The sequence below is a fragment of the Rutilus rutilus genome (assembly GCF_951802725.1).
Source record: "Rutilus rutilus genome assembly, chromosome: 17".
Taxonomy (NCBI): Eukaryota; Metazoa; Chordata; class Actinopteri; order Cypriniformes; family Leuciscidae; genus Rutilus; species Rutilus rutilus.
Window position 1 is genome coordinate 13,556,307 of NC_140230.1, and position 26,799 is coordinate 13,583,105.

The 26,799-nt window shown below is 37.2% G+C and overlaps 1 protein-coding gene across 5 annotated transcripts in view; it reads right to left on the minus strand.

Moving 5' to 3' along the window:
- Positions 1-483: 483 nt before the first annotated feature.
- The window catches only part of kcnj14 (potassium inwardly rectifying channel subfamily J member 14), a 35,458-nt gene continuing 9,142 nt past the window's right edge, over positions 484-26,799 (minus strand). Inside the window, exons 2-7 of one of the 5 annotated variants that reach the window (XM_084385597.1) lie at positions 15,543-15,617; positions 15,250-15,340; positions 14,997-15,035; positions 12,541-14,880; positions 8,444-8,761; positions 484-6,806 (exon numbers count right to left, since the gene is read on the minus strand). In XM_084385597.1, coding sequence (XP_084241723.1) covers positions 6,534-6,806; positions 8,444-8,761; positions 12,541-13,791 — 1,842 coding nt within the window. In that variant the 5' untranslated portion in view covers positions 13,792-14,880; positions 14,997-15,035; positions 15,250-15,340; positions 15,543-15,617 and the 3' untranslated portion in view covers positions 484-6,533. Of the gene's footprint in view, positions 6,807-8,443; positions 8,762-12,540; positions 15,341-15,542; positions 15,618-26,799 lie in introns of all 5 variants that reach the window. The other 4 variants (XM_084385594.1, XM_084385596.1, XM_084385595.1 and 1 more) reach the window with 4 other exon arrangements.

The window sequence follows — 26,799 nt, forward strand, 5'->3', positions numbered from 1 at the left end:
CACAAATAAACCATTTTCGTCTGTACAGCTGACATACAGTTAACGTTTAGCATTTGATTATTATTATTATTGATTTTTTTGACATGTGGGCAATTAAAAGACCTCATAATAATATTCATAATATTAATAAGAATATTAATATTCATAATATTAATAAGAATATTAATATTAAGAATATTAATATTGTATTACAATCGATAAATACGTCGTTAAAGCATAATGACGATGCTCATTATCATAATTATTCATATTAATAATAATAGTAGCCTAATAATATAAATTAACATCATGTTCTTGTTATTATTAATAGGTAATACTGTCATTACCTAACAATTATTACAATTCAGACGTCATAAAAATTCGTATCTTTTTAAGTCCTGCATGCAATTAAAAGAAATGTTGGAATACAAATAGAAATGAGACAAGTGAAGAAAACATGTTTGTTTATTCTTGTCCATGAAGCACATTCAGTAATGTGAATGGTATCAAAGGAACAGCACAGAGGCCTGTACACTGACGGACCGATTAACTTAAACTGCATTTAGAAAATGAATTAAAAATAGAACATGAGCCACTGGATGCCATGGTGAACTCAGGCAATACTGAATGGAGTAATGAAAGCATCTGATAATTAGACAGGGTAATGGTTTTTAGAGTACAAGTATTTAGAAAACAATGAGGTCGAAGTGCAAGTGATGGTCCAGTTATGGCAGAGGTGTTAAACTGGAGTGACCAGACAAGCACTGTCACACACAACACACAGGCATATTAATAGAATTGTGTGATCATGAAGACTAATGATAAACAGGCAAGCTTACATACAGAGAAACAGGAAAAAGAAAAATAGATTACAATAGCAAATAAGCATAAGTGGGTCATTTAAGCAACAATTGTTTATTGAAACAGAGCCCAAGGCTACATATCTAAGATTTTCTTAATATAGTAACAACAGTACATATCCCTATACTTGCAATACCTGAACAGGGTTCAATCCAGTGCATGTATATTTCAGTCAAACTATCATCTGCACAACTGGAGAGACAGAGACAATTTTATCTTCTCCCTCTATATGAATATGAATTGTCTGACTAAATTGAACCATAAATCTTTTATGCTTACAAAAAAAAAAACTTTCTATTAATATATTTAATTGCATATAATTTTTTGAAAGAAAATATATTAATACTTTTATTCAACAAAGATGCATTCAATTAATCAAAAGTAATAGTAAAAACATTTACAGTGTTAAAAAATATTTCTATTTTAAAAAATTCCACACAATTTTTTTCCAACTGTGACACTGTAACATTAGTATTATTTCACAATAGTATTGTTTTTACTATATATGTTTTGATCAAATAAATGCAGTCTTGGTAAGAGATTTCTTTGGAAAAAAATATCACAGAAAACATATGTGCATTTCTTTCGTCTATGGAACACAAAAGAAGATATTTTGAAAGTCAAAATGACTTTTGGACAAAAAAGACAGAGAACTTTTTCTTTTCAAAGGAGAAAGAAATATAGAGATTTGGAACAGCGAGTAAATGATGAAAGAATTGCAGTGACAGAAGCTCATACAGAATCTGCATCCACAGAACTCAGCAAAAAAATATCCACAGATTTTAATTGGAATACATAATTCCCAAAGTTCTACACAACTGCCACACCTTGCATGTAGATTTAATAAATATTTTGCATAAGTTGATTATAAATGTAGCTATAACAGCAGCCAGGTTTTCATCCACTTCTTGTACTGTTATTTTATCATGAAAATGCTTAACCAATAACGTAAGAAAAAAAAAAACGTATTGTCACATATGCAGAGACATTGATTCAATATCTAACTTTAGTTATAAAGCTCAGTATCAGTCATTTTTCAAATGTTGTATCAACATTCACAATTTTTTATTAACAAAATTATTAACTGGTTTCCAGCTTTTTAAAACAACGTTTTCACTCTGGAATAACTAAAACTGAGTGTGTTCCATTTTTACGTTTTGTTTGTTTTCAGTTTTTGTTTTCATTGTTGGAACCACTTTTAATCCCTGAGAGAAAAGCTTCCCCGAAATGCCTTGGCTCATACAACTGTAATGGGCAACGTAAAGTTCATGGAACCATAAAGTACAAATTTTGTTAAATTTACATTTTGTTAGATCATTTCACTGTGCATGAAGTTCGAAGTAATTCTGTCAAATAATACCACTTTTATTTGCGTTAAAGCCCTTTTCTCAACAAAAAGACTTTCCAAACGTTTTTTTCCACAACATTTGAAGAACTGACACAAACATTGTTGGGGGGTAACGCATTACAAATAACGTAGAATACCATTTTTCAAGTAACTAGTAAAGTGATGGATTACTTTAAAATTTTGAACAAAATATCTGTTACTTATTTGCATTGCTTATTTGAAAAATAATAAAAAATTTATGCATGTTACTTTTTTTTTCTCCGTGAATGAACTGATGCGTTGTGTGCGCTGTGTGAATATGATGGTTATTGTAGTTCTAGAGTAAATGTAAGCAAGTATTCATCTCATTTGCACAAAAACAGATTCAATATTCCTCAAAATGAAAAAAAAACAGAAATGCTTATTCAGAATATTACATTTTGTAATATGCCTTTACATTTTGTACTTTTGTTTTGTTTGTTTTTTGTTAAAGACACAAACAAGCAAGCCCAGGTGAGAAAACGTAACGCAAAAGTAATGTAACGCATTACTTTCCATAAAAAGTAACTAAGAAACGCAATTAGTTACTTTTTAGGGAGTAATGCAATATTGTAATGCATACTTTAAAAAGTAACTTTCCCCAACACTGCTTACAATTTTTTTTACCAATAATAGCATTTCCATCAGCTATATCGGAAAAATCAATACTTTTTTCGCAAAGAAATCCTTGGATGAAAACTTGGCAAGTGTCTCAGCTCCATTTAACTATATTCAAAGATAGAATTAACATAGATTTTCTCCAAAACATCTGCATAGAATATGTGGAAATATAGATTCCACCTGGGCCTATAATTTAACATAAGCATTAATACATCCTAATGTTCTCCATTACTCCCTAAAACCTCAAAACAAGCAGGCTCACTTTCAAAGGCACACCACTGGCAAACTAATTACAAAAAGAAAAAAACCTGTCCGGCAACATGCTTTAGGTCAGGGTGCTTGTGTGGTTGTTTAAGAATGAATGGGAAGACAGAAAAAAGACATGCCTCAGTCATGACAACAATACTACAGTGTGTAAATAAATAATTTACCATAGTTTCTACTACGCGCTTCTAAAACACTAAAGGAACACAAAACATTAAAGTCTACAATTCAAACAGTGGCTGATGATAGATCAATGTGCAGTCCATGAGTCAAACCAGAGTTTCCCCATGCTGTGCAATCAAACATATTATCTCTTACACTTTCAAGCCACACCCTTCAAAAAAAAAAAAAAAAATACAATATGTTACTCCATTTCCATACATACTAATTCATTTTTGGTCTGTGCAATTGTGACAAATATGGTATGTTACAAATTACGAAAGTGCTTCACATAATCTTTGTGTACCATGATACAAAACAGTGCTTAAACTTAAATAAATAGAAAATAAAAAATACAGTACAAAGAGAAAGAACTTGAAAATGCTGCATATTTTCAGTAGTTTCTTTTTTTTTGCAGTGGCTCTAGCAGGCATTCTGACATTCAGTACAAAACACAATAGTTCTCGCAACAAGTTATTTGATTTTTGTTTTTGCCAAAAATTCCTATTTGTGTATGATATTGCCATAAGAGGTTATGTATTATAGGTATTTCCTTCCTATTTGTGAATTGTGAAATGGCTCATCCAGGTTGCAGCCACTGGGCGCCACTGTTGTGTCTCTATCAGGGCCATGCTGGAGCCACTGCAGCTTCGTGTGGATTCCAAAAGATCGCCAGGTTCAATCAGCACACTGGGTCGGTCGGTGTTGCAGCTCTCCTCATGTCCAAATGACCTTCTCTATCAATCCCTCTATATTCCCCCTCACGCTTTAATTTCACCCCCAGGTCGATCTGTGTTCGGTCATTAAGTCTTTGACCTCATTTCAATTTGATTGACCTGAATAATACATTCCCCCTGCACTGACTCACACTTTAACAGCTCAAACTTTAGCTTCCTCCTGCCTGACTCCATCCGAAAGTTCCTTCTCTATAAAGCTCATTCTCTTTGGAGGGGATTCACAAAAAAAAGTTGCTGCCTTAAATTTTTACAATCAACTTAAATATAAGTCATTTCAACTTAAATTCAGGGTTCCCACACCTTTGTTAACTTCAAATTCAAGAACCTTTCAAGGACTTTCCAAGTCCAATAGCCTAAAATTCAAGGACTTAATGTGGGGACACATTTCAAGTGAGAGGAAGGTTACATCGTGTTACCTTGTAAGATACATTGTTGCGCATGTTCTCTAGACTCCGTCGCTATGGAAACAAAGACGCTAACATGCAATCACCCGCAAATGAATGTGTGGGTCTATGTAAAAGACATAATTTTACCTTTAAATACGGGACCATTCTTTGTAATCTTCTTTGGTGAGCCAGATATCTTGAAATTAGCATTTTCCAGGCATCACGTTTCTGCGGTTTCAGACTATTTTTGCAATGTTTCACGGTGTGTCTGTAAACCGTTGAGGAACCATCGTAGTAGTTTCGAGCGCGCGTGAAAGTCATGGCAACGTACAACACAAAGTACCTCACGCGGGAAACACGTAACGTAACGCGTAAATGCGTGTAACTAAAGTAAATCAAGCAAGCTAGTATGCATCGGCCACGAAGTGTTGGCGAAATAAAACATTAGCGAACCATTTCAAGGACCTGTATCTATGCATGTTCATTTTCAAAAACTTTCCAGGGCCTTACATTTTTTTTTTCAGATTCCCAAACTTCCAAGAATTTCAAGGACCTGTGGGAACCCTGTAAATTACATTAAACTGACTTTTAAAAATTGAGTAGAATCTTGTACAACTTATACAAAAAAAGTTGAAAATTGCTAAATTTAAGTTAAAGCAATGCAAAAACATATGTTGTCATAACTTATTCATGTAATTTTTTTTACAGTGCAAGAATGAATAATGAAAGCGGCTCTAGTAAAGCAAGTCTGTCTTCCAAATAAAAAAAGCCAAACTGCAAAGTCATCACTTGGTCTTTAAGAAAGCTCTTGCTGTTTGTTGACAGCATCACTGCATCTGCTAACAGAAACAGCAATAAAATGCTGTGGTACTTTACTCTACACAGTGTATCCGTACAATTTCGTATAGTTAACAAGTTAGCATTTCTTTAACTTCTGGATTAATTGTCCTGAAGCCAATAGGTTTTTTTGAATGGGTTCATGTTTGAATGACTGTAATCTGTGGTGAACACAAGCACAAGATACTTTCACATTTTATTCTGACATAGAATACATCTATTATACCCCACTTGTGTTTTTTTAAACTTTAACGTCTTGAAAAATGTAGCTGATAACAAGTGGCTAAATGGGACTACAGAAGACATTAAACGTCATTACAGCGAACAGGAAAACTTGTGTTTATACCTGTGAAAACTATTTAAATCAAACTTTACATCTTGTAAATAAAGAATGAAAGAGTGGTCGGAAATTTAATGGAGGTGGCACTAAAGTCATGCGTCCGCAGTGTTCGTTTATAGCCTACGCATAGCTTTTTACTTCTGGCAATTGTATTTAGGCTTTAAAATTATTAAAAGTTGTGTTCATTTGTGAAGATTGTCATGAGTAAAATGTGGAAGAATCATAAACTTCTGTTAGTCACAGAGCTTATATTCTGCAGTTATCCAAAAGTCAATGGAAAAATCCTATTGGCTTTTTGTCAAGGGAACCAGAGTGATGCTAACTTCCAGGTCATCTCTACGGCCCTCTTTTGTCTGAACAAACCTAAAATATAAAATTTTTAGCTTACCATTAATGTCAGATTTTACTGCCGATTTGAAAAGTGTAATAGAAATGTGAGTTTGGTAAGCAGCTTTTGAGATTTCTGTGTTTCCTACTAGGAGTTGTATTTGAATGACTGAAAACAGCTGTGCTTCCAAGATGGCCGCTGAGTGTTTTGCCTTGAAAAGTCTAAACAGGATTACGGGGAGTTATAAGCTGAAACACTGCACTGATGCAACCGTTTAGTGAATTTGCCCCACTGTCTCACTATGTTGCTTTTTGGTTCTCTTCTCCCAGGCGGTAAGAGGCCCCTTTCCCTTTTCTATTCTCCATCTTTTGTGCATTCTGTCTTTTCTCACCCCATCGTAAGCATGACCTTTTGTCATTAATCAGTCCTACATTGTCCCTTTATGGCCCTCTTTGCCTTAGTCCCCTGTCCAAGTCTGTCTTTCCAGGCCTTTGTCCATTTGCTGGTTCTCTCTCTCTCTCTCTCTCTCTCTTTCTCTCCCTACCCCCAGTTCCAACTCCTCCCTCCATCCTGACCCTTTTCCTTTCTTTCTCTACCTCCTTTTCTTCTTTTGACCGCTGCTTTCCCCGGTGCCCTTTTATCCCAGCCACATGGCTCAGTGTATGTGTGGGTGCTCGCTGCAGGAGTCTTGTCGAGGTGGTGGTGCGGGCAGAACGAAAGAGGGTGAGGGAGAGGGGGAAGAACAGGGGGATGGAGAGAATTGGTCAGGACAGGAATGGACAGAGGAGGAGAGCTGCAGAGCCACTTCGTTCTCGTAACAAAAGGAGGAACGGGAGCCCTGGATGTACTTTTTCTCTGCTAACTCTTTAGCGCTGCAGGTTGGCGTGTCCGTGACCTCATAAGTCCTGTTGAAGTACGAGTAGTCCACCTAGAGGCGGGGAGGACGCATGACAAGTACAAAGCATAACTACATGTGCATTTCAAATGAAAAACCAGTACAGATTATTGTTTTATAAATGCAAGGAATGTAAAAAGTGCTTTGGGTGTAGAGATGGTTCCTAGTCACCTGTTTTTAAAATCTACACTGTTAGAAAAATCTGTAGAAATTACAGTATTACTGGCAGCTACTTGCCAGTAACTTACTGTAGATTTAAATTTATGTTGTTTACTGGCAACAATTTGTTCAAAATTAAATGAACATTAAACATTAACAAGTCTTTATCTTTACAGAATAAAACTAAAATAACAGCCTCATGCAAAGCATTCTGGGAACCAAAATCTGAAGGAAAAAAAAACAGAAAAAGGTTGATGAAGATTTCTGGTTCCCAGAATGCTTTGCATGAGGCTGTTATTTTAGTTTTATTCTGTAAAGATAAAGACTTGTTAATGTTTAATGTTCATTTAACTTTGAACAAACTGTTGCCAGTAAATAACATAAATTTAAATCTACAGTAAGTTACTGGCAAACAGCTGCATAACTACAGCAAATTTTTTACAGTGTAAGCCATGAAAGAATAAAGGATTACTCGAGTGCCTTGGATTGTTGAGTAGATTATTGTTTTAGTTAAGACTAGTTTTAAGTTTTGGTTCTACATAAAAGAGAGATGCTTTTTTTGTGTGTGTGCAGGAGAATCAACACATATACGTAACATCATCTTTGAGCATAAATGTGGCTATAAGGTTCTGGTATCAAAAGCTATGTTTCCATCCAAAGTTGGGAATTTTGCATAAACATTGGCAAATAAAGCACCGTCCATCCAGTGAGACGAAGAGAACAAAATCATCACTTTCTGATAAACCGGCGCTAAATATCACCAAGAAAAATGGAAGTTGCTGCAGTCGGAGAAGCCACTGTATATAATAATTTAGTATGTAATAAATGAGTTTCGCCTCAGAGCGAGCAGACGAAACGCAATAAAGTTATCTTGCGTTCGGAGGCGGATGCTGCTGTTTGGGAACACAGTCGAGTAAGACACTTTGATGACAGATTTTGCTCAGGCATTTCAGAACAACCAAAACAACATTTCAGATGCTGTGCAACCAGTGCAGATTGGCCCAGTTATGTCGTCCCATTGCAAAGTCACGTCTTTTTTGAGGCGCATCGAGGAATTTATTCGGTAAATGTGTTTCCATCACAGTTTATGCGTATGTTTTGAATCTATGCGCATTTTGCCGTTTCTATCCAGGCGGGGGTTTTTTTTATGCGAATGATGAAAATGGGCATAAAAATAGATGGATGGAAACATAGCTATTAGCTCCTATTTATTTAGAATGTCGGATTGAGAATTGAATCTATTTTCATTCCAATGCAATTTTCATTCCATTTTTAAAGAATTGCATAATTGGACAAAACAGTCTTTAAATGTTAATGTGACAATGCCTTTGATATTTGAAGGTTTTACAGGCCATAGATAGATAGACAGACAGACAAGATAGATAGTCAATATAATGCTGCCTTACAAACACTGTAATGAGTCCCATCTGGTACTTCTACATTTACAACCAGTGCATTTTCACTCAATCACTTTCCACCCTCCAGTTCTTTATTCTCTGTTTATCACTCACCTGGTAGCAGTTCTTCCTTTCAAAGAGCACAGGTTCAAAGCGGTGACCCCAGACGATCTCAGAGGCCAGGTAAGAAGACCGGCATTGGGTTGTCATGGCAGTGGCCTCCACCATGCCCTCCAGAATCACCACCACTTCCAGCTCTTTGTCCCCCTCTAGTGTACGTTTGTCCACCTCAAAGAAAGGGCTCTCCTCATCAATCTCGTGAACGACGGTCACAGGTGACACCAAAAAGATGCGATCTGTTCCATTGTCAAAGCCGACATTGAGGTCTGCATTGTCCAATGGCAGGAACTCACCCTCAGGGGTCACCCGTGGCTGCAGAAAAGGTCAAAGGCAATGGTCATTTTCACACAGTTTGGTGTTTTAGTCATTTTTCTTGTTTGACAGAAATGTCCTAGGCAATTTAGGTTATTAGTCAATTTTTAGGTATTTTTATTGTTTGACAGAAATGTCCTGTAGGCAATTTAGTTTATTTAGTCAATATTTAGGTATTTCATATTTATTAAAAGTAATCCATTTTATTCTGACTGAAATGGCTTCTTTTTTGTTTTTGTCAATAAAGATGTTTTAGCTGACGATAATATGCAAAAAAATGTGTCAAACTGTAACAGACCAAACTTTCTACCATTTTAAACATTATAAATATGTATTTAAACATACTGAAGATTTATCAACATAAAATATGCTAATGTGAGCCCTTGAAAATATATAGCCTGTATAATTCAATTAAAAAAAAATTAAGGTTGGACCATTTGCATAAACTCATAATTTTCCCTCAACATTAACATTGTTGAAGCATTGTTAATACCCTGCAGTGGCAGTGTTACTTTTTTATCTTCTCATATTTTAGTCTACAATGTTAAAATGGCTTAAAATGGCTTCAAAAAAATAAAATAAATAAAAAAACATTTTCACCAGTAATTTCGTCCACCTTGTTGACTTTATGATAGCAACATTGCGTCATATTCAGACACGGAGCTATAAAAAGCGATAAAAGCTGTCTTTTATGGAAATCTATAATTTATTTTAGCATTATAATGAGCGATACATTTTGTTGGTTGTTCGGTTTCTATTTTGTCACCCACGGAGGCCCTGTCAATGGTAAAATCTCATTGGTCCAAAACTCAGCTGCACATAACTCTATATTGGTCATCAACCAGCTAAAATTGTGTTCCATCACACAATATTTTCAGTGAAATTAATAAAAAACTGCACATATTATCTGGTCAGGACACAGTTTAAGATTATTTAAGCAGATACAGGAAGTAATTACATTTAATTTTTTCCATATCTGTAAATCACAAAAAATAACAATGTCTTTATGATTGTATGTGTGTGCATATTGACTCCGGTCATTTTATTCCAGTATTTTTATTCATTATGCAATAACATAGGAACTATAAGAGTGTTTTTTTTTTCCTTTGGATCTTGTCTTATCTTCATGTTCAAACATCTCACCATCTAACCTCAACACATCAGAACCTGTTAGAAACATCCATGTAGACATGGACACAATAAAAGACAAACATAAACACCATACTCGCAGACATAATACACACATCTGCACAATGACACACATTCGGATCTACTTAAGACATCAAGATTTCATTCACTGTAAAACAAAACATATACTGACACAAATACATTAAATCCAGCCGTTAAATGAAGTCACACACACACGCACGCACGCGCGCACACACACACACGGCAGATAAGTGAGACAATGGTTTGCTCTAGTAAAGAGTTAATCTCCTCTACAAATCTTATAAACCTCCGGTATGAGGTTGAAGAAAACAAGCCTTCATTAACCACACCAACTGTCCAGATGTCAATCTCTCTCGGTCTTTTTCTCTTTCATTCGCTCTCTCTCATCTCGTCATGTATTCTACCTTTGCATGGTATTACTTTCTCAAGTACACTACCCTTTAAAAGTTTGGGGATGGTAAGATTCTATAATGTTTTTGTCACTTATTTTCAACAAAGCTGCATTTATTAGGTCAAAATATTATAATTTTTTTAATATTTCTGTATAAACTAATAAAAAAAAAAATTCTAAATATAAAGTTCAAAAGAACAGAATTTATGTGAAATAGAATTTTGTAATATTTCCATTCTTTTGTAATATTATAAACACCTTTAATGACACTTTTGGTGACTTTTATGCTTAATAACAGGATTCATTTCTTTCAAAAAATAAATAAATAAATAATTACCGACCCAAAACTTTTGCATGTTAGTGTACCTTCACAGTTGGACTTGGTCTTGGTCACACCACATGACTCTGATTTGATGGACAAAATTTTCAAATCTAAATAAGCAGTGAAGCAATTGTGTTTCTAAGAAATAATAAAAGATTTTAATTAATTTTCTTTCATTAAACATTTTGCCACCCCAAAAATATCATAATAAATTTTAATTCAGAAATCAACATTCTCATCAAAGAAAAGGTACAAGTCACTGTAATGTAGATGTACCAATACAAGTAAAGTGTGCCATATGCATCAGACCTTCAGCCAATGGTCCGTGGCCGTGAAGTCTGAGGCTGAGACTAGGCAACACTGGCTATGTTTACATACACACATTTTGTTTCAATCGGAATGAATTGATCAATCCGAAGGTCCGAACGTAGTTTTTACATGAACCAAAAAAAAAAGTGATCGGGTTGATGTGCATGTTTCGTTGTGTTGTGGCTTATTTCCGTTGTGTTGAAACTTATATTTGCTTTTAAAATTTCGTAGTGTTGTGCACTACTGGTCTGATGAGCACATGAGCTGTTATGCCGTGCTGCTTAGATTAATCAAACAGCAAAAACGCCCCTTCCCGTGCCCAAAATAAAGTATCTGTGGATGAGAGTATGAAGTGAGGAATGATGGGACGTTGTCCTGCTCCACTTCACAGACGATGAGTTGTAGGTGAATTTTAGAATAACACCAGTCATTTATGACACTTTATTTAACAACAACTGCAGCTCATTCCGAGCGTCATAACGTCATTACACCATTTCTACGTCACTGCACATGCGCAGTCCTTTCCAGTTTTGGTTTTCAATCCGATCAAGTGTTTACATGTACTCTCGATCGGATTAGAAAAGGAATAAGCCACCCTTTTTAATCCGATCGAAATTTCATTCGGATTGGGCCCATTCGGATCATTTAAGGTTTTTACATGAAGGCTTTTCAGTGCGATTGATCCGCCAATCTGATTACTAATGGATCATTTGTTTGCATGTGTCTACAGCGAACGCGAGCATCTCGCTTCTAATAAATCCACCCAATTTATCTGCACTGGGAGCTTTTTTTTTTTACATGATGCACCACAACTATTTGAGGCTGTTCACACTGGACACATCAAATTAAACTTTATAAACTGGAACATTTGTCTTTCTGAACGAGTGCATAATGATGTAGTATTGAAGTGTTCACTGTAGCACGTTGCAATGCAATGCACTGTTCGCTTTGACATGTTAATGAGTCATGACCTATTTAATTTTTATCTTACATACTTAACCTTTAAGTCATGAGCGTTTATAGTGCCGCGCAGGGACCAGTTCGTAAATGTTTTTTCTTCCAAATTACGCCTGGGGCGTAACATGGGGTGCTGTGCATTATTCTGGCCCACCCATCATCCACTTTCTGCCTGTGTGAATTTATTCTATTTTTTATATATATATTAATAGACAGGACAAAAAATTGTGGTTACTAACTCTCATAAGTGTTGAGTTGAGTGTTAAGTCATAAGTTGAGGATTAGTAGACTTTTAGGGGTAGGGGTAGTAGAATAAGGGGTTAGAGTTAGCAGAGTAAGTTGACATGTACATGCAAAGTTACTTATTGTCAGTAGAATATCTGTTGGAGGACCATCACAATAAAGTGTTAGCAGTCAGATATTAGGCAGTCAGCCTACTAATACTCTACTAATACTCTAACGATAGTTAGTTGACATGTAGGTGCAACGTTACTTATAGTCAACAATGTCTAAAAAGAACCATCAAAATAAAGTGTTACCAAATTTGTTACCGATATAAAAAAATAATAAAAAAAAACATTTCAGCCAAGACACACACACACACACTCACATGCACAATGTCTTACTGACCTTCAGTATCTGTGCTCGTACATGGGCCTCCACCAGGTGGCTCTTGCGCATGTTTCCAACTCGCCACATAATGCAGAGTTTCCCGTCCCTCATGGCCACTACAGCCACATCCGAGAACACCAGTGTCTCATTGCGCTTCTTGGGCTTGGCGATCTTAGCCATTACCGCCCCAATGATGAAAGCGTCGATGATGCAGCCCACAATGCACTGCAACACGACAGCAAACACCGCCAGGGGGCAGGCCTCGGTAACGTTCCGGAAGCCGTAGCCTATAGATGTCTGCGTCTCTAGAGAGAAGAGGAACGCTGCCATGAAGCTGTTCACCTGCTGAAAGCAGAGTTCCTCTGTCTCCGCCACTGTCTGCACCGGGCCTGAAACCCCGGTAGGTTGCAGAGGAGCAAAAGAGGAGGAAACAGATGAAGGAGAAGAGGAAGATGATGCCAGGGAAGCCAGATCTCCGTGAGCCACGGCGATGAGCCAGAAAGCGAAACCAAAGAGAAGCCAGGAGAGCAAGAAGGAGAGGGTGAACACCACGAACATCCAGCGCCAGCGGATGTCCACGCAGGTGGTGAAGAGGTCGGTGAGGTAGCGCTGGCCCCTCTCGCTCATGTTGACGAAGGTGACGTTGCAGCGCCCGTCCTTGCCTACAAAGCGCCGCCGGGGCCGGCGGGACTGGCCACGGCGATCGCGGGGCGGTGAGGGAGAGAGGGAAGGCGAGGATGCTCTCTTGCTCATCTCCCACCTCCCTTCTGCCCCAGACTCCCCCTTGAGTGCCGAGCCACGCCCTCCTCCTTCTCCCCCCCTCCTCCCTCCCCCTTCTTCGTCATCATCATCATCCTCCACATCATCATCCTCTTCCCTCTCTTCACTCCTTCCTCCATTGCTGTGATGAAGGTTGAGCACTTTGCCATTGCAGTTGGGAGAAGGAAGCACGCCTGAATGGGAGGAAGTGACATCGTCACTTTGCGCCAGTCTCATGACTTCCTCCTCATCCAGAGGTGTATCCACAACTGCACTGAAGCGCCGCTTCACCCGAGCAGCCCCCATTACTAGCAACAGCACACAGAATAAAAATGTCTGGGGAAAAAAGAAGCGTTCAAGAGTTTGCCAGATAAATCCAGGGTCAAAGTGGATTAAAAAATTGGGATGTTTCCGTGAGAATAATTGCGGTGATATAGATATATCCAAAATATGAGTCGTTGATTGTATTCCACAGCGAGGCTTATGGCCTGAAATAGTCCTTATTGTCATTCAGATCCCGGCAGCCAATCGTTGCCCAGAGACGGAACACAATCGCATTAGAGATCATCTCTGACATCATCAGAGTCCCTCTTTTGAAGATTCGCGTAGTCTCTACTTGAGCAATCTGTCCACCATAGGAAGCTGTCAGGTATCAATAAACCAGTATTCCTGGATTTTACAAAGTTGTTAGATGCAGTGAATAAAGAAAAAAGTAAGTTTCAATGCAGTTTCTCAGCTTTAGAAATAGTTTTGACAAGGTCAGTTGGTGGGCAGAGACCAGACAGGGAAAACGGTGCTGCTTTAGCCTATGCGCAATGTATAGCGACTACATAAGAAAGTGAGCAGCTAAAAGGCACAAACAAACAAGGCGAAGCTCAAGCAGAGCAGAAAGATGCAGAAGGAAAGAAAGGAACTTATATAACATGAACAGAAAAACATAAACAAGTCTCAAGCTTTAGAACATATGGGAAGTTGAAAAGAACAAATGTTTGACATGCATTAAAATAGTATAGAAAATATAAGAGTAATAAATAATGAAATAAATGAATATAACAACATGCATATACAGACCGATTTTTCCCTCTAGAACCTCTTCACATTTCCTTATTTAAATGGACGGATGTTTAAAGACACAAGAGAAACATGCAATTAATATGAAAACTGGTCAGCATTTACTATAACTCCACAGTTGTGACCAGTTGTCTTCGATATTGAGCAAATATAACTCTGTAACACAGAGCAAGTCCATTTCCCAGTCATATCAGACATTGAAATAATTCAAACAGTCACAAGTGTCACGTATCCACCTCAAGTCTGGTTTCATCCAGTCTCAAGGCAAGAGCCCAGTTCTCCAAAAGAAAGGGTCATTTTGCTCTAGACAAAACTTGAAGTTCTGTAACTGAATTACTGGACAATATCTGATAAAGAAAGTCCACACATTACAATAGGAAGTTTAGAGTGAGATGAATTATGACCTGTTGATGTGCTTGACCTCTCCAAAAGCTTAAAAATGCTAGACGATGCTTTGAGATCTTCCTCAGAGTCCAAGTCCAAGTCCAGTTTGGTCGTCAAAAAACACACGCAATTGTTGAAATATCCCTAAAAGTGAACAATAGGCCAGGCAAGCGTAAGCTAAAGCACAAATAATTACCTTCATGGATTTCAAAATAACGTGATTGAGAAACCAAAAGTTCAGACCTGATAAATGATGTTACCTTTTCATATACCTCCTCTGAGAAACCTGTAGTTCGAGGCTTAATGAACATAATAGAAAAGAAAATCTTTACAAAAAGATTTCTAGTCATGAAAAGTCCACTTGCACAGGAACATATCAAAGGATGAAATGAGAAAAGAAAAAAAAAAACACTCAAAAGAGCATTAACAAATTGGAGTGTGGAAAATTAACATTTCTAAAGTGAGAGGTGACAAAAAGATTAATCTTCAAATATCTGCTGCCTTCACACTGACATTTGTGGTAGAATATATAGGCAGGCCTGTCACGTTCCTTATTGTTTGAGTCTGCTGTTTTTTGCGTTGAGGAGATCACAATCTAGAACTCCTAGAGAAAAAACATGATATGAACGTTAATATGAAGGCAAGATAACAAGATAAAAATTTTTTGAAAAATGTTTCTATGTGACATGAAAACATGCTCAATATATGCTGATTATGTCTGATTATTCAGCTCTAAGAAAATGTCACAATTCCACTTACAGATTTATTTTATAGATTCATATATATATAAACAAATGGAAAATTACCAATGCTGGCAGTTAACGAAGTACATAGATCATCCTCTGCCTTCTTTCTTTGCCCATTAAGTCAACAGAAATCTGCTGCAAAAGATAAAATATAAAGTAAAAGATTAGTGTCTTACTAAAAAAAATCCTCTGCCCTTCAAATTAAATTAAAATAAATAAATAAAATACATGCAAACAAAGCCTGAGTAATTTTAAATGATCAAATCATGTGTATTTTAATTCCCATTTTTTCCCCCCATTTTAGTTCCCAATAAAGACTTTTAAAGTACATAGCAGACTTGCTTCTGTTTGAAGAGGTTATATAAAAATAAGCAAAATTAAGGTAAATTGCTCCCACGTGTAGGATTTAATCACCAACCCTTGACCTCTTCACATTATACTGTAACCCAGGGCTGTGTGCGTGTGCGTGTGTGTGTGTGTGTGTGTGTGTGAATATTCTGTTTCAGATCTCATTAGAACACTAAACCTACTGATTAACACATAAACCAACACTGCTGAAAACACACCATTGGCGGAGAGCCATTCTGTTGATTGACAGCATTCATGTTCTCTCAGCTAATAAGATCATCCACAGCAGTTAGTTACACTCTCATGGTTTTGAAGATTGTTAACTTTTCTATTCCTTTTAGCAAGTCATGGTTTTACATTTAGTGAAGCTCACAACGTAATTTCGGGAGGAGTGAACCCATCTAATCTTTCAATTCACTGCCGGAGTATATAAGCAGCCGCTCACCTGGCTCTGGCATCAGCTGTTTTGGCATCCCTCCACCTCCCCAACTCCACCAACATTATTAGGCATCTTGCTACCATATTCATCATCCAACCATTAGTAGTCCCACTGGGGGTATATCTAAGCTAGAGTTGAAGCTGCTTCCTCGAGCCCCTCCACTGCGGACTGCAAGCCATACGCTTAACCTTGTTAGCTTAAAGATTATATGGGCAAAGGAACTCGTGAATTTATAGTTACCACCATTGCTTCAATTACACTTTAGACATTCAACTAACTTTGCATGTCAACTACTGTAACTCTCATTAATTTGCCACAACATGTCAACTAACTCTTAGAGTATTAGTAGACTGTTAGGGTTAGCCGAATAAGTTGAGGTAGTTGTAAAGTTACTTATAGTCAGTAGAATGTCTGTTGGGGGACCTTTAATATAGTGTTAGCAGATATTAAGCAGAGAGTCTTCTAATACTCTAATGACGGCTAGTTGACATGTAGTTGCAAAGTTACTTATAGTTAGTTGAATGTCTAAAGTAGACTATCATTAGTTATTTCCCCAAATATAGACTGATATGAATGATAAAAAGTTGCTTCTTTTAGAAAAAGTTCAATTGGAAAATATGTTATTTTTAATAGCACAAAATGTGTGCTAAAATAATGGCAGATTTAGTAACCTTGATGATACTCTAAAACTTTTTAAAACACTTACGGACCAGGCACCATGATTTGAAACGCACACAAATCTCGGATTGATTGCAAAGTTTAACCATCATAAAGTGAAAGTTTACCATTTGCACGTGTTTTAGGTCCTGTCAGTTTAAACATTCACATGATTTTACCATTTTAAACCGAAATGCCTGTCTGAGAAAGAAACCGGATGTGTATCAATATATTAGATCTGAGCATTCAGTCTTAAAATGACATCAGCCTAATGTTCCTGAAGCTGTCTGTGTCATTAATCTTAATCAAACAAAATAAAAAGAGAAAATCACTTTTTGCTTTAACAGATTAATTTATATTTAATTTATAGAGTTAAGACTATGCAGTGTTATTTTACATTTGATTAAATTTCTGTACCTGAATACTGTTTAACTTCTCTGAAAAACATAAAGCACTGCTTATTTCATTTGTATCTTTGTTTTATTGTATTTTTCTATGCTTGTAATTTGTTTATTTTCTATGCAGATGCACTCCCCTAAAAAAAACATCCCAATCATTCTAGAATTAATCATTCTTTCCACATAGAGCTATTCAAGTCTTCTGTTGAAATTGTTATTGCACTATACAGTAGGCTATATCGCACAAAAACTAAATATTGCAATGTTAGTTTTTTTTCCAATATTGTGCAGCCCCCCACCTCATATTAGTTGTAGGGCTGGAAAAAAAATCGATTTGATTTAAAAATCGAGTTGGTAGGTCAAATCGATTCATATTTTCAAAAAATCGATTTTTTTTTTTTTTTTTTTTTCAGTATAGCGTACAATACATACATTTTGCATTCGCCAAATCTTCCTTCAGGTTTTCCGTAGCACGCTCCCTGCGGCGCAGCCCTCGATGCTTCACGACATCACGACAAAAATAATTTTTTAACGGTCCTCCACGACGACGGCGCGCGAGTGAGTGAGTGAGGGAGAGTGTGTGTTCGCGAGTGAGTGAGCGAGTGTGTGTGACTGTGTGTGCGCGAGAATGAGTGTGTGTGTGTGTGTGTGTGTGTGTGTGTGTGTGTGTGAGTGTGAGTGAGAGAGAGGGAGAGAGAGAGAGAGAGAGAGAGAGAGAGAGAGAGAGAGAGAGAGAGTGTGTATGTGCGAGTGTGAGTGAGTGAGTGAGTGAGTGTGTGTGTGTGTGTGTGTGTGTGTGTGTGTGTGTGTGTGTGTGTGTGTGAGTGCGTGTAGGCTATGTGAGTGAGCTTGTGTATATGTGCGAGCAGGGCCGTTTCTAGCCTTTTTTGGCACCCTAGGCGACCAACTCCCAAGTTAATATTAAACTTCACCAGAAAAACAGGCAAATAAAATGCAAAAAAACTAAATGACTATAACACAACAATGTTACGTTATCAGCTACAAATTAGCTATACAATAATACACAGTTACCACTTTTCAATAAAACAACCATGCACATCCATGTTCAAAGGAAGTAACTGGTAAGGACTTTAGTGAGGACAGTAGCCTACTACATCACTCACCGATCAAATAAGGCTTTTGGTGGGACAAAAATACGCTTTTTTGTTTTTTTCACAGTTTTCTAGTTTTAGAGTAGCCTACTCACTGTATTTTCGGACATCACGGTATTCCGGACACTTGACCTTTTTCCGCAAATTCTATAAATAAACACTTTCAGGTCACGGCATCTATATCCGTGTCGGTGTCATCTTTACCGCCTCGTTTAAAAAAAAATCAATGTGAGTTTCTAACGTAGGCCTACACCAACGACTGTTCAGATATATAAAAAATTAAAGCTGCAAGCAGCATTTATCGGGGTTCAAATAAAAACTCTTGGTGGGGCTCTCTAGCCACGTTTCCATTACCCTTCAAATTGCGCAAATTGAAAATACGCTCAATGGAAACACGCCAATTTCGCAAAAACTCCCATTTATCGCAAAAAAGTTTTTACGCTCGCATGAGGTGGTTTTTCAGGCAATTCGAAAAAGAAATATTTCACAAAACTGCAACAGTTTTTGCGCATTTACAGGTCACCTGACTTAGAAGGCGCGGTGTGTTTGGACAGAATACGAGACGAAATTCTTTATTGAATTCATAAAAGACAAAACAATGACAGAAATACTGGATTCTAAACCTCAAAGAAATGCCACAATAACCTCGGTGCAGAAATGAGTGAGAAAAACCCAGAAACACCTCATATGTGCTGCTCACAGACACAGTATAAAGGTCTTTCCTTGCCATTAATGCTTGGATAACACGCCTACGTCTCCTTCCATTAATAATAATAATGTCTAGTGCGGTATGTGGCTGATATATAAACCTACCAACGTCCATTACCATGATTTTTGGAATGACTTATCGCGAGAGGAAAAAATGACGTTTTAGTCGCATAACATCGGTTAATGGAAACGCCGTCATTTCGCAATAGTTTTTTATCGATATTTAAAAAAAAAAAAAAAAAAAAAAAATCGCAAAAGTTTTGCGCGAATCTTTAATGGAAACACGCCTACTGGCGCCCCCCAGCTGTTTGCGCCCTAGGCGACCGCCTAGTTTGCCTATGCCTAGAAACGGCCATGTGTGCGAGTGAATGAGTGTGTGAGACGGCTCGCGATGACTGGTCGGAAAACAACGTGTAGTCTGACATGTTTCTTGTCCACGACATGACAAGATTTTTAGGAGTCAAAATCGTGTAATCTGACACAGTGACTATCGTAACAGACAAAAAAATCGTGTAATCTGAACCAGGCATAAGAGTTACCTCAGGATTTTTTGTTGTTTTATTAGCTCAATCCAAATACAGTATAAATAATTTGGATGTTTAACAATCTTTGTTGCGCCCTGCACAGTGACTTTTCAGTTAGAGAAAGGGTTTGCCTTTGCAATTTTGTTTATGTTGATGCACTTTAATTAAATACAATAAATATATATTTTTAAAATATATTTACAGTTCGCAGTTATTTTGTTTTAAATGGGGGGGGGGGGGGGGGGGGATCGAATCGAATCGTAAATCGAGTTTTTTATATATATAAAAAAAAAAAATATATATATATATAAAAAAAATAATAATAATTGCCCAGCTCTAATTAGTTGATTTTTAAATGAACTGCAAAAAATACTAAAAGGATTTAAACATTCAAAATTAAACCTGAAAATATCATATATATATATATATATAAAATAAAGTCTCGAATGAATAAGAAACATTTTTGAATTTGCAAACAATATGTTTTCAAATAAGTAAATTGTAGCATTGACCATGTGAACTTATTTGTACAAAAGGTCATTTTCAATTTTGATCATTTTCAAATAGCTGAATAACATGATTGTTAAGCTGATCATATTATTGTAAATTAAAAAAGTATTTTAAATTGTTGAAAACAGTTCTTAAGAGTTGTCAACAATTTCAGTAAACTTCACGTGTACTAACACTGACTCTCTCACTTTCTCTCACCGTATCACTCTCTTTAACATGTCGGTGGTGTCTGGTGAAACCTCCCATGCTGCTTATGAAAACTGAGTGCTACTCAAACACCCCTGATCCTCTCCAGCACGTGCAGCATTCAGAAGGACCAAGATACGGGGCCAAGGTCAGCGTGATATGCGGACGCTCTGGAATAATTGCTGGCAGAGAGCCAGAGCAGCAGTGCCAGGCTTATGTCAGGGTGGAGTGCACTGATCAGACTGCAGTTAACGGGGAACTAACTAAATCTATGCAAATCAGCTCAAATGTTACACAACAATTAACGTTTGACTGCATAACAAGGTTAATAGCTATGTTCCATCTGACCCCAGAATATTTTAATAAAAGAAAAAGGGTTGTGGAAAGGAGCACAATTAAAACATTGCTATTGTTCCTAAACATAAAAATGTTCCAGGACTCTACATATAAATATCATTATTTTCAGTAGTTTATTCTCTCTGACCCCTTGGCACTCAAACTGCATTCGTCACTCTATCCATCCTGTATTATCTCTCTCTTTGTCTTTCTATCCCTATCCCTGATTACATGTCCATGTTCAAGTGTTATGAAGGGAGATTAAGGTCCATGTGAAAATCAATTCAATAACATTCTGTACAGTGAATAACCTTTCGATCTCTTCCTCCCTTTCAGAAATCTGATGGGGATAATCTTATCGAGAAATGTACGCTATTATTACATCACATGACTGATGTCATGCACATTTCTATGGTACAGTATGTGAAAGTAATTTTACTTCAGCTAGGACTGACAACACAGGCTCAAATTCTAGACTGTAAAAAATTATAACCTAAAAAGTATATATAAATTAACTGGTTTTAAGTCAAATATATATATATATATATATATATATATATATATATATATATATATATATATATATATACTAGGGCTGCACGATTTGGGGAAAATGTCATATTGCGATAATTGAGGTCCATATTGCGATTACGATTGCGATATGCGATATAATAAACAAATGGTTTCATGAGTCAACTTGCTTGGTTCTCAGGGAAAATAAATGCACACACAGATTAGTGATAATCAGCCTAAAGAAAAAAGTTCTTTAGTCAAGAGCAGTGAGTGTTTTTCTCTGTTCCCTTTGTTCTTTGATTAACTTTAGCGACACTTTTTTTTTTTTTTGCATTTTAACAAGAACAAAACATAATTTACATACAAGTTATAGTACATATAACCATACATGTCAGGTTAAAGAAAAATAATAATAATAAAAAAGAAATTGAAAAAAAAAAGAAAAAAATAATAACTTTAGCGACAGATGTAATTAGTGGCTACTGTACTGTCCCTTTAAGACCAGCCGCTGTCAGAGACGCGGATCTCACACGCGCCTCATTTTTTCACGAGTTATCACAACTCTTCGTGTTCATCATAAGACTACTCTTATGTTATGAAGACACTCGACAAAAAGACATTTTTGCATAATTGTGTGTGTTATTGTTCGTTCAAGCTCGAAAGAGAACTGTATTCTGGCATGCTGTTTTGTGCGCACGCACGATATTAGCGCGAGTCTTTCTGTCTGTCACAGTCAGGACATTCACAGGCAGCGCGTTCATTTTGGCATACATGTGTGTTGTTCGTTCTACCGTGAAAGAGAACTTGATACTGGCGCGCGTCTATCTGTGTGTGTGTGTGTGTGTGTGTGTGTGTGTGTGTACATGTATGTGTGTGTCAGGACAGGAGGACATTCACAGGCGGCTCGTTCTTTTATGTCTTATCGCGCATGAATGGTTTAAAAGCATTTGCATTAATAAGTGCGTTAACAGCGCTAATTTGTTTATTTAATATAAAATCGCAGCATTTTGCGTCATATAATCGCGTAGGCTTGACATCGCGATTGCGATACGATTAATCGTGCAGCACTAATATATACACACACATTTATATAAACCATTTTGCTGAATCAGCCTAAATACATTTATTTATACCAACACATTTCATTTTTTAATTTTTGTGTGTTAAATCAAGTAAAATAAGGCAACAATTGCAAATGACCACTTTCTACAGTGTATGTACTGTACGCTGGTTAAACACTACAGACACTTTACAGATGAGAAACATTTGTTAGTAAAGTGACAAGTAGTATGCTTGTCTTTTGTTTCTAGTATTGACCATTTTATGTGATCAAGAAGCACATGGCTGACCTGCATTGATATTCCACAAACATCCTGTTAAGGTTTTGTCTTAAACCATGAATTCTAGGAATTGGAATCCTAATGAATTTTATGTTTGTAGTTGTGATTCGATTCTTATTAAAGGGATAGTTTAAGAATCAAGACAGCCTAAAATGAAAATCAAGTCATTTAGCCTACTCACTCTGGTGTTGTTGTAATGTCACGCAGCACGTATGAGCTTTTGCACAAACCAATGAGGTTCATTCTCGTGTGTTACGCAGCACATAGGGATGTCACGATACCAAAATTCTAGTAGTCTGTACCGATACCACTAACATTTTACAGTTCTCGGTACCAATTTCGGTATCACAGCAAAGTCTGTTGGAACTATTTTATTTAACTTAACTATTTGAAAAAACATATTAAATTCAATTCAATGACTTTATCATATGACGGTAATCATAAGTAAAATAATACATATAAGCATTGAAGGCTACATGCTGTTTAAACGTAAATATTGCTTATAAAAAATCAAGTGAAAAATAAGCAACCTTCTATGCACACATCATTAGTGCTCGTGCACGGCTGCACGCGAAGTCGGAGCTGAAGAAGAAGCTGGCTCAAAACCTCACAACACCCTCCCCCTGTCGGTGATTGGTTGGAACACTATTTATTTTGGTTTTGAGTGGTTGGTGAAACCAATTGTTTTTGTGTGCAGATCTCAGAGCCTAGGCTGCCTACAGAGACGCGTTTTTTTGACGGCATGCTTATGGATCGTTAGGAAAGATTAGATGAATGTGATCTTTTTTTTTTTTTGGCCTGAAATCACTGATACAACCTTTAACATTGAAATTACTCGCGCCTGACGCGCTATTCGTGTCCGGTGTGAACGCACATCACTCCAAGCCTTTGATAAAACTTGAGAACCCTGTAAATGTAATTTGATTACAGTTACTGATGTCAATAAAATTAAGTTACTTGCGTTACAAATGTATTGTTAAGAAAAAATATTAAAGTAAATAAATAAAAATGCATTTCTAATCACGTTTTGGGGCGGCTGCGTCAGTTATTGAGCATGCGCTTTAATGAATTACCGGAGAACTCGTGCTGCTAAAATGGACGGAGACAAGTGTGGTGGTTGTTTCTTCAAGTGGAAATATAAACATTATTTTGAGTTCTTTGAGCGTAAAAACAAAAATATAACTGTTAAATGCAAACTGTGCGCAATTTCTAAAGAACTTACTACTGCTATTAACTCAACCAGCAATTTGTTGAAGCACATTCTACGACAAAACTCAGAACAAGGAGAGACGAGAGCGGTGCAACCTCGTCTAAACAAGCTAGATTGGATTTTTGTTCAAGATCGGGAGGGAAGGTAACTTCTAGACAGGTGAAGAGAGCTGTAGCAGCGTATGTGGTGGAGGAAATGCTGCCCTTGTCGACTGTGGAATCGCAGTCATTTAGAGACTTGCACGATGATACCCGTGACGGACAGGTCTGTCCCTTGCAGGACCGAAAGACATTTGCAAAGTATATAGATAAATGCTATGCGGATATGGAGTATGAACTTAAAAAAACATTCAAGCGTTTGGAATATGTCTCCACAACCGCAGACATATGGACTTGTAATAATAAAAGCTTCCTTGGAATGACAGCCCATTGGAGTAATCCTGTGAATTTCAGCCGTGAAAAAGCTGCCTTAGCCTGTCAAAGAATCAAAGTAAGGCATACATATGATGTGATTGCAAGTGAAATAGAGCAAGTGCATTCAGCATTTGGACTGTCATTTAAAATCACAGCGACTGTCACAGACAATGGGTCAAAATTCCTTAAAGCCTTCAGAATGTATAAGCCTGCTGAGGATACAGAATCTGATTCTGAAGACAAATTGGATGATGATGAAGTGACATTCACAGATGTCGGCCAGGCTCTCTCTCCTCTGAGTCAGATGGACAGTTTACTCTTCCCCCTCACCTGAGCTGTGCTTCCCACACGCTTAATTTGGTGTCGCGTAATGATGTAGAAAAATGGCTAACAACCAAAAGCGAATCCAAAACTATATACAGAAGTGTCATCGGCAAATGCTCAGGTTTGTGGACTAAAGCCTGACTAAAACAGTGGCCTCGGAGCTGGTTGAGGATGTTATAAAAAGACACCCTGGTGTAACCTAATGTGGGTGTATTCAGTCATTAAATATTTGACTTGAGTTGTATAAATTTAATTCAGATGTTGAAACAGTACAAAGAAGGAATTAAATCAAATGTAATTTTCTTACAGGCCATACAAGTGCGATTCAGTTCTGTCTTGGACAGTAAAAATGCTCTTTTGGCGGCTGCCACTTTACCCCGGTTCAAGATACGCTGGATTAAAGATGAGGAGAGAAGAAACCACTGCTGACTGCGGAATGTCAAGCTCAGCGCTCTGATGGCCACATTGTAAATCCTGTGGAGCAGAAACCTTCTAACTCCAATGACAATTATTTTTTTGTGTTTGAAGATGAGGATATGTGTTATTCTTCAGAGACGGAAGTCATGGAGTATTTGAAGTTGTCGGGGCTCGCAAAATCGCTAGCCCGACGTCCCGGGGCTATTGTGTTTTCCAGTCAGGCTACCAAAATGCATAACCGGCTTGCCCGACGGGCTATCTGAAATAGTGTTCGCTTCAGTCTTGTTATAATCAGATTCAGCACGTTCTTCATCTTCAATCCGCAGCGGCGCCGAGCAGAGCGCACGTCAGAAACAGAGGACAGGGTGTGTGTGGGTGTGTGTTCATCTGAGCCTCATTGGTCTGTCACTGCTCGTCAATGTCAGAATATTTGAGATGACCAATAAAATCAAAGTAGGTGGGATTTATGTTCACAGAAGCTGCTGAATGCGAATTTGAGCAGAGCGACTGACGCTTCAGTTTACGGTCAAGTGCGAGATAAGATGTAAGTAGCTAAACTAAACATTTCACATTTGACAGTTTTTTTAGGTCATAAATGTGAAACGAATGACAAAAATAATCAGGCAAACGAATATACTTTTGTCGAATTTCGCCATTTTGAACTGAAAATAGGCCCATGTAACGTGACTCATGTAATGTAATTAGTTTACTGTCATTGTGAGGGGACAAGAAACATTAACAAAGCCGTTTTCATCACGTTAGGCACAAGATTAATAATGAATGTGTGCATGTTGAGAATTAATATAATACAATTTGTAGCCTTCAGTAAATTAAAAAAGTTCAGCTTTAGGAGGGGAAGAGACAGGGCAAAATGAGGAGACTGAGAGAAAAAGAAAGAGTAATGGATAAGAAGTGAGAGCAGGTATTGACACATAATCTACTGCCTGCTGACATGGTTTTAAAGCTATTTCTATATCCTTTTCTATAGCCTTCAAACGTCTTGGAATGCACATATCAGAGAAATAAAAAATTTGAACCCCCTAACAACCTTAAATTTAGGACCTCTTTGATTATAAAGTCCTGTCTACGGCCCTGCATTAGGAATAAGATCAATAATGAATGTGTATATATTTTGAATGAATTTAATAAACTTAGTTAGGCTACCTAGCTTTCCTAGTAGCTTTCAGTAAATGAACGCGTCTGAGAAAATGATTCATAAATCAGTTGACCCTATGTTTATTTTCTTCACTGACAGACAAAAATGAAAAGCCTATATGAGTAGCTAAACTAACAGAAGACAGGGTGTGTCCTCTGAGAGAAAAAGAGTGTGATGCTGACAAGGAGAGAAAAAGAGTGTAGCTAAACTAACAGAAGACAGGGTGTGTCCTCTGAGAGAAAAAGAGTGTGATGCTGATGAGGAGAGAAAAAGAGTGTGTAGCTAAACTAACAGAAGACAGGGTGTGTCCTCTGAGAGAAAAAGAGTGTGATGCTGACGAGAAGAGAAAAAGAGTGTGTAGCTAAATTAACAGAAGACAGGGTGTGTCCTCTGAGAGAAAAAGAGTGTGATGTTGATGAGGAGAGAAAAAGAGTGAGTAGCTAAACTAACAGAAGACAGGGTGTGTCCTCTGAGAGAAAAAGAGTGTGATGCTGACGAGGAGAGAAAAAGAGTGTGTAGCTAAACTAACAGAAGACAGGGTGTGTCCTCTGAGAGAAAAAGAGTGTGATGCTGATGAGGAGAGAAAAATAATCAGCAGCGTGACATGGCTTTAAAGCTATTGTTATCCAATTTTTTTGGCCTTTAAAACATCTTAAAATGCACATATGTAGATCAGAGAAATTTAAATTTTCCCCGAACCCCCCTAACTAGCCTACCTCACATTCG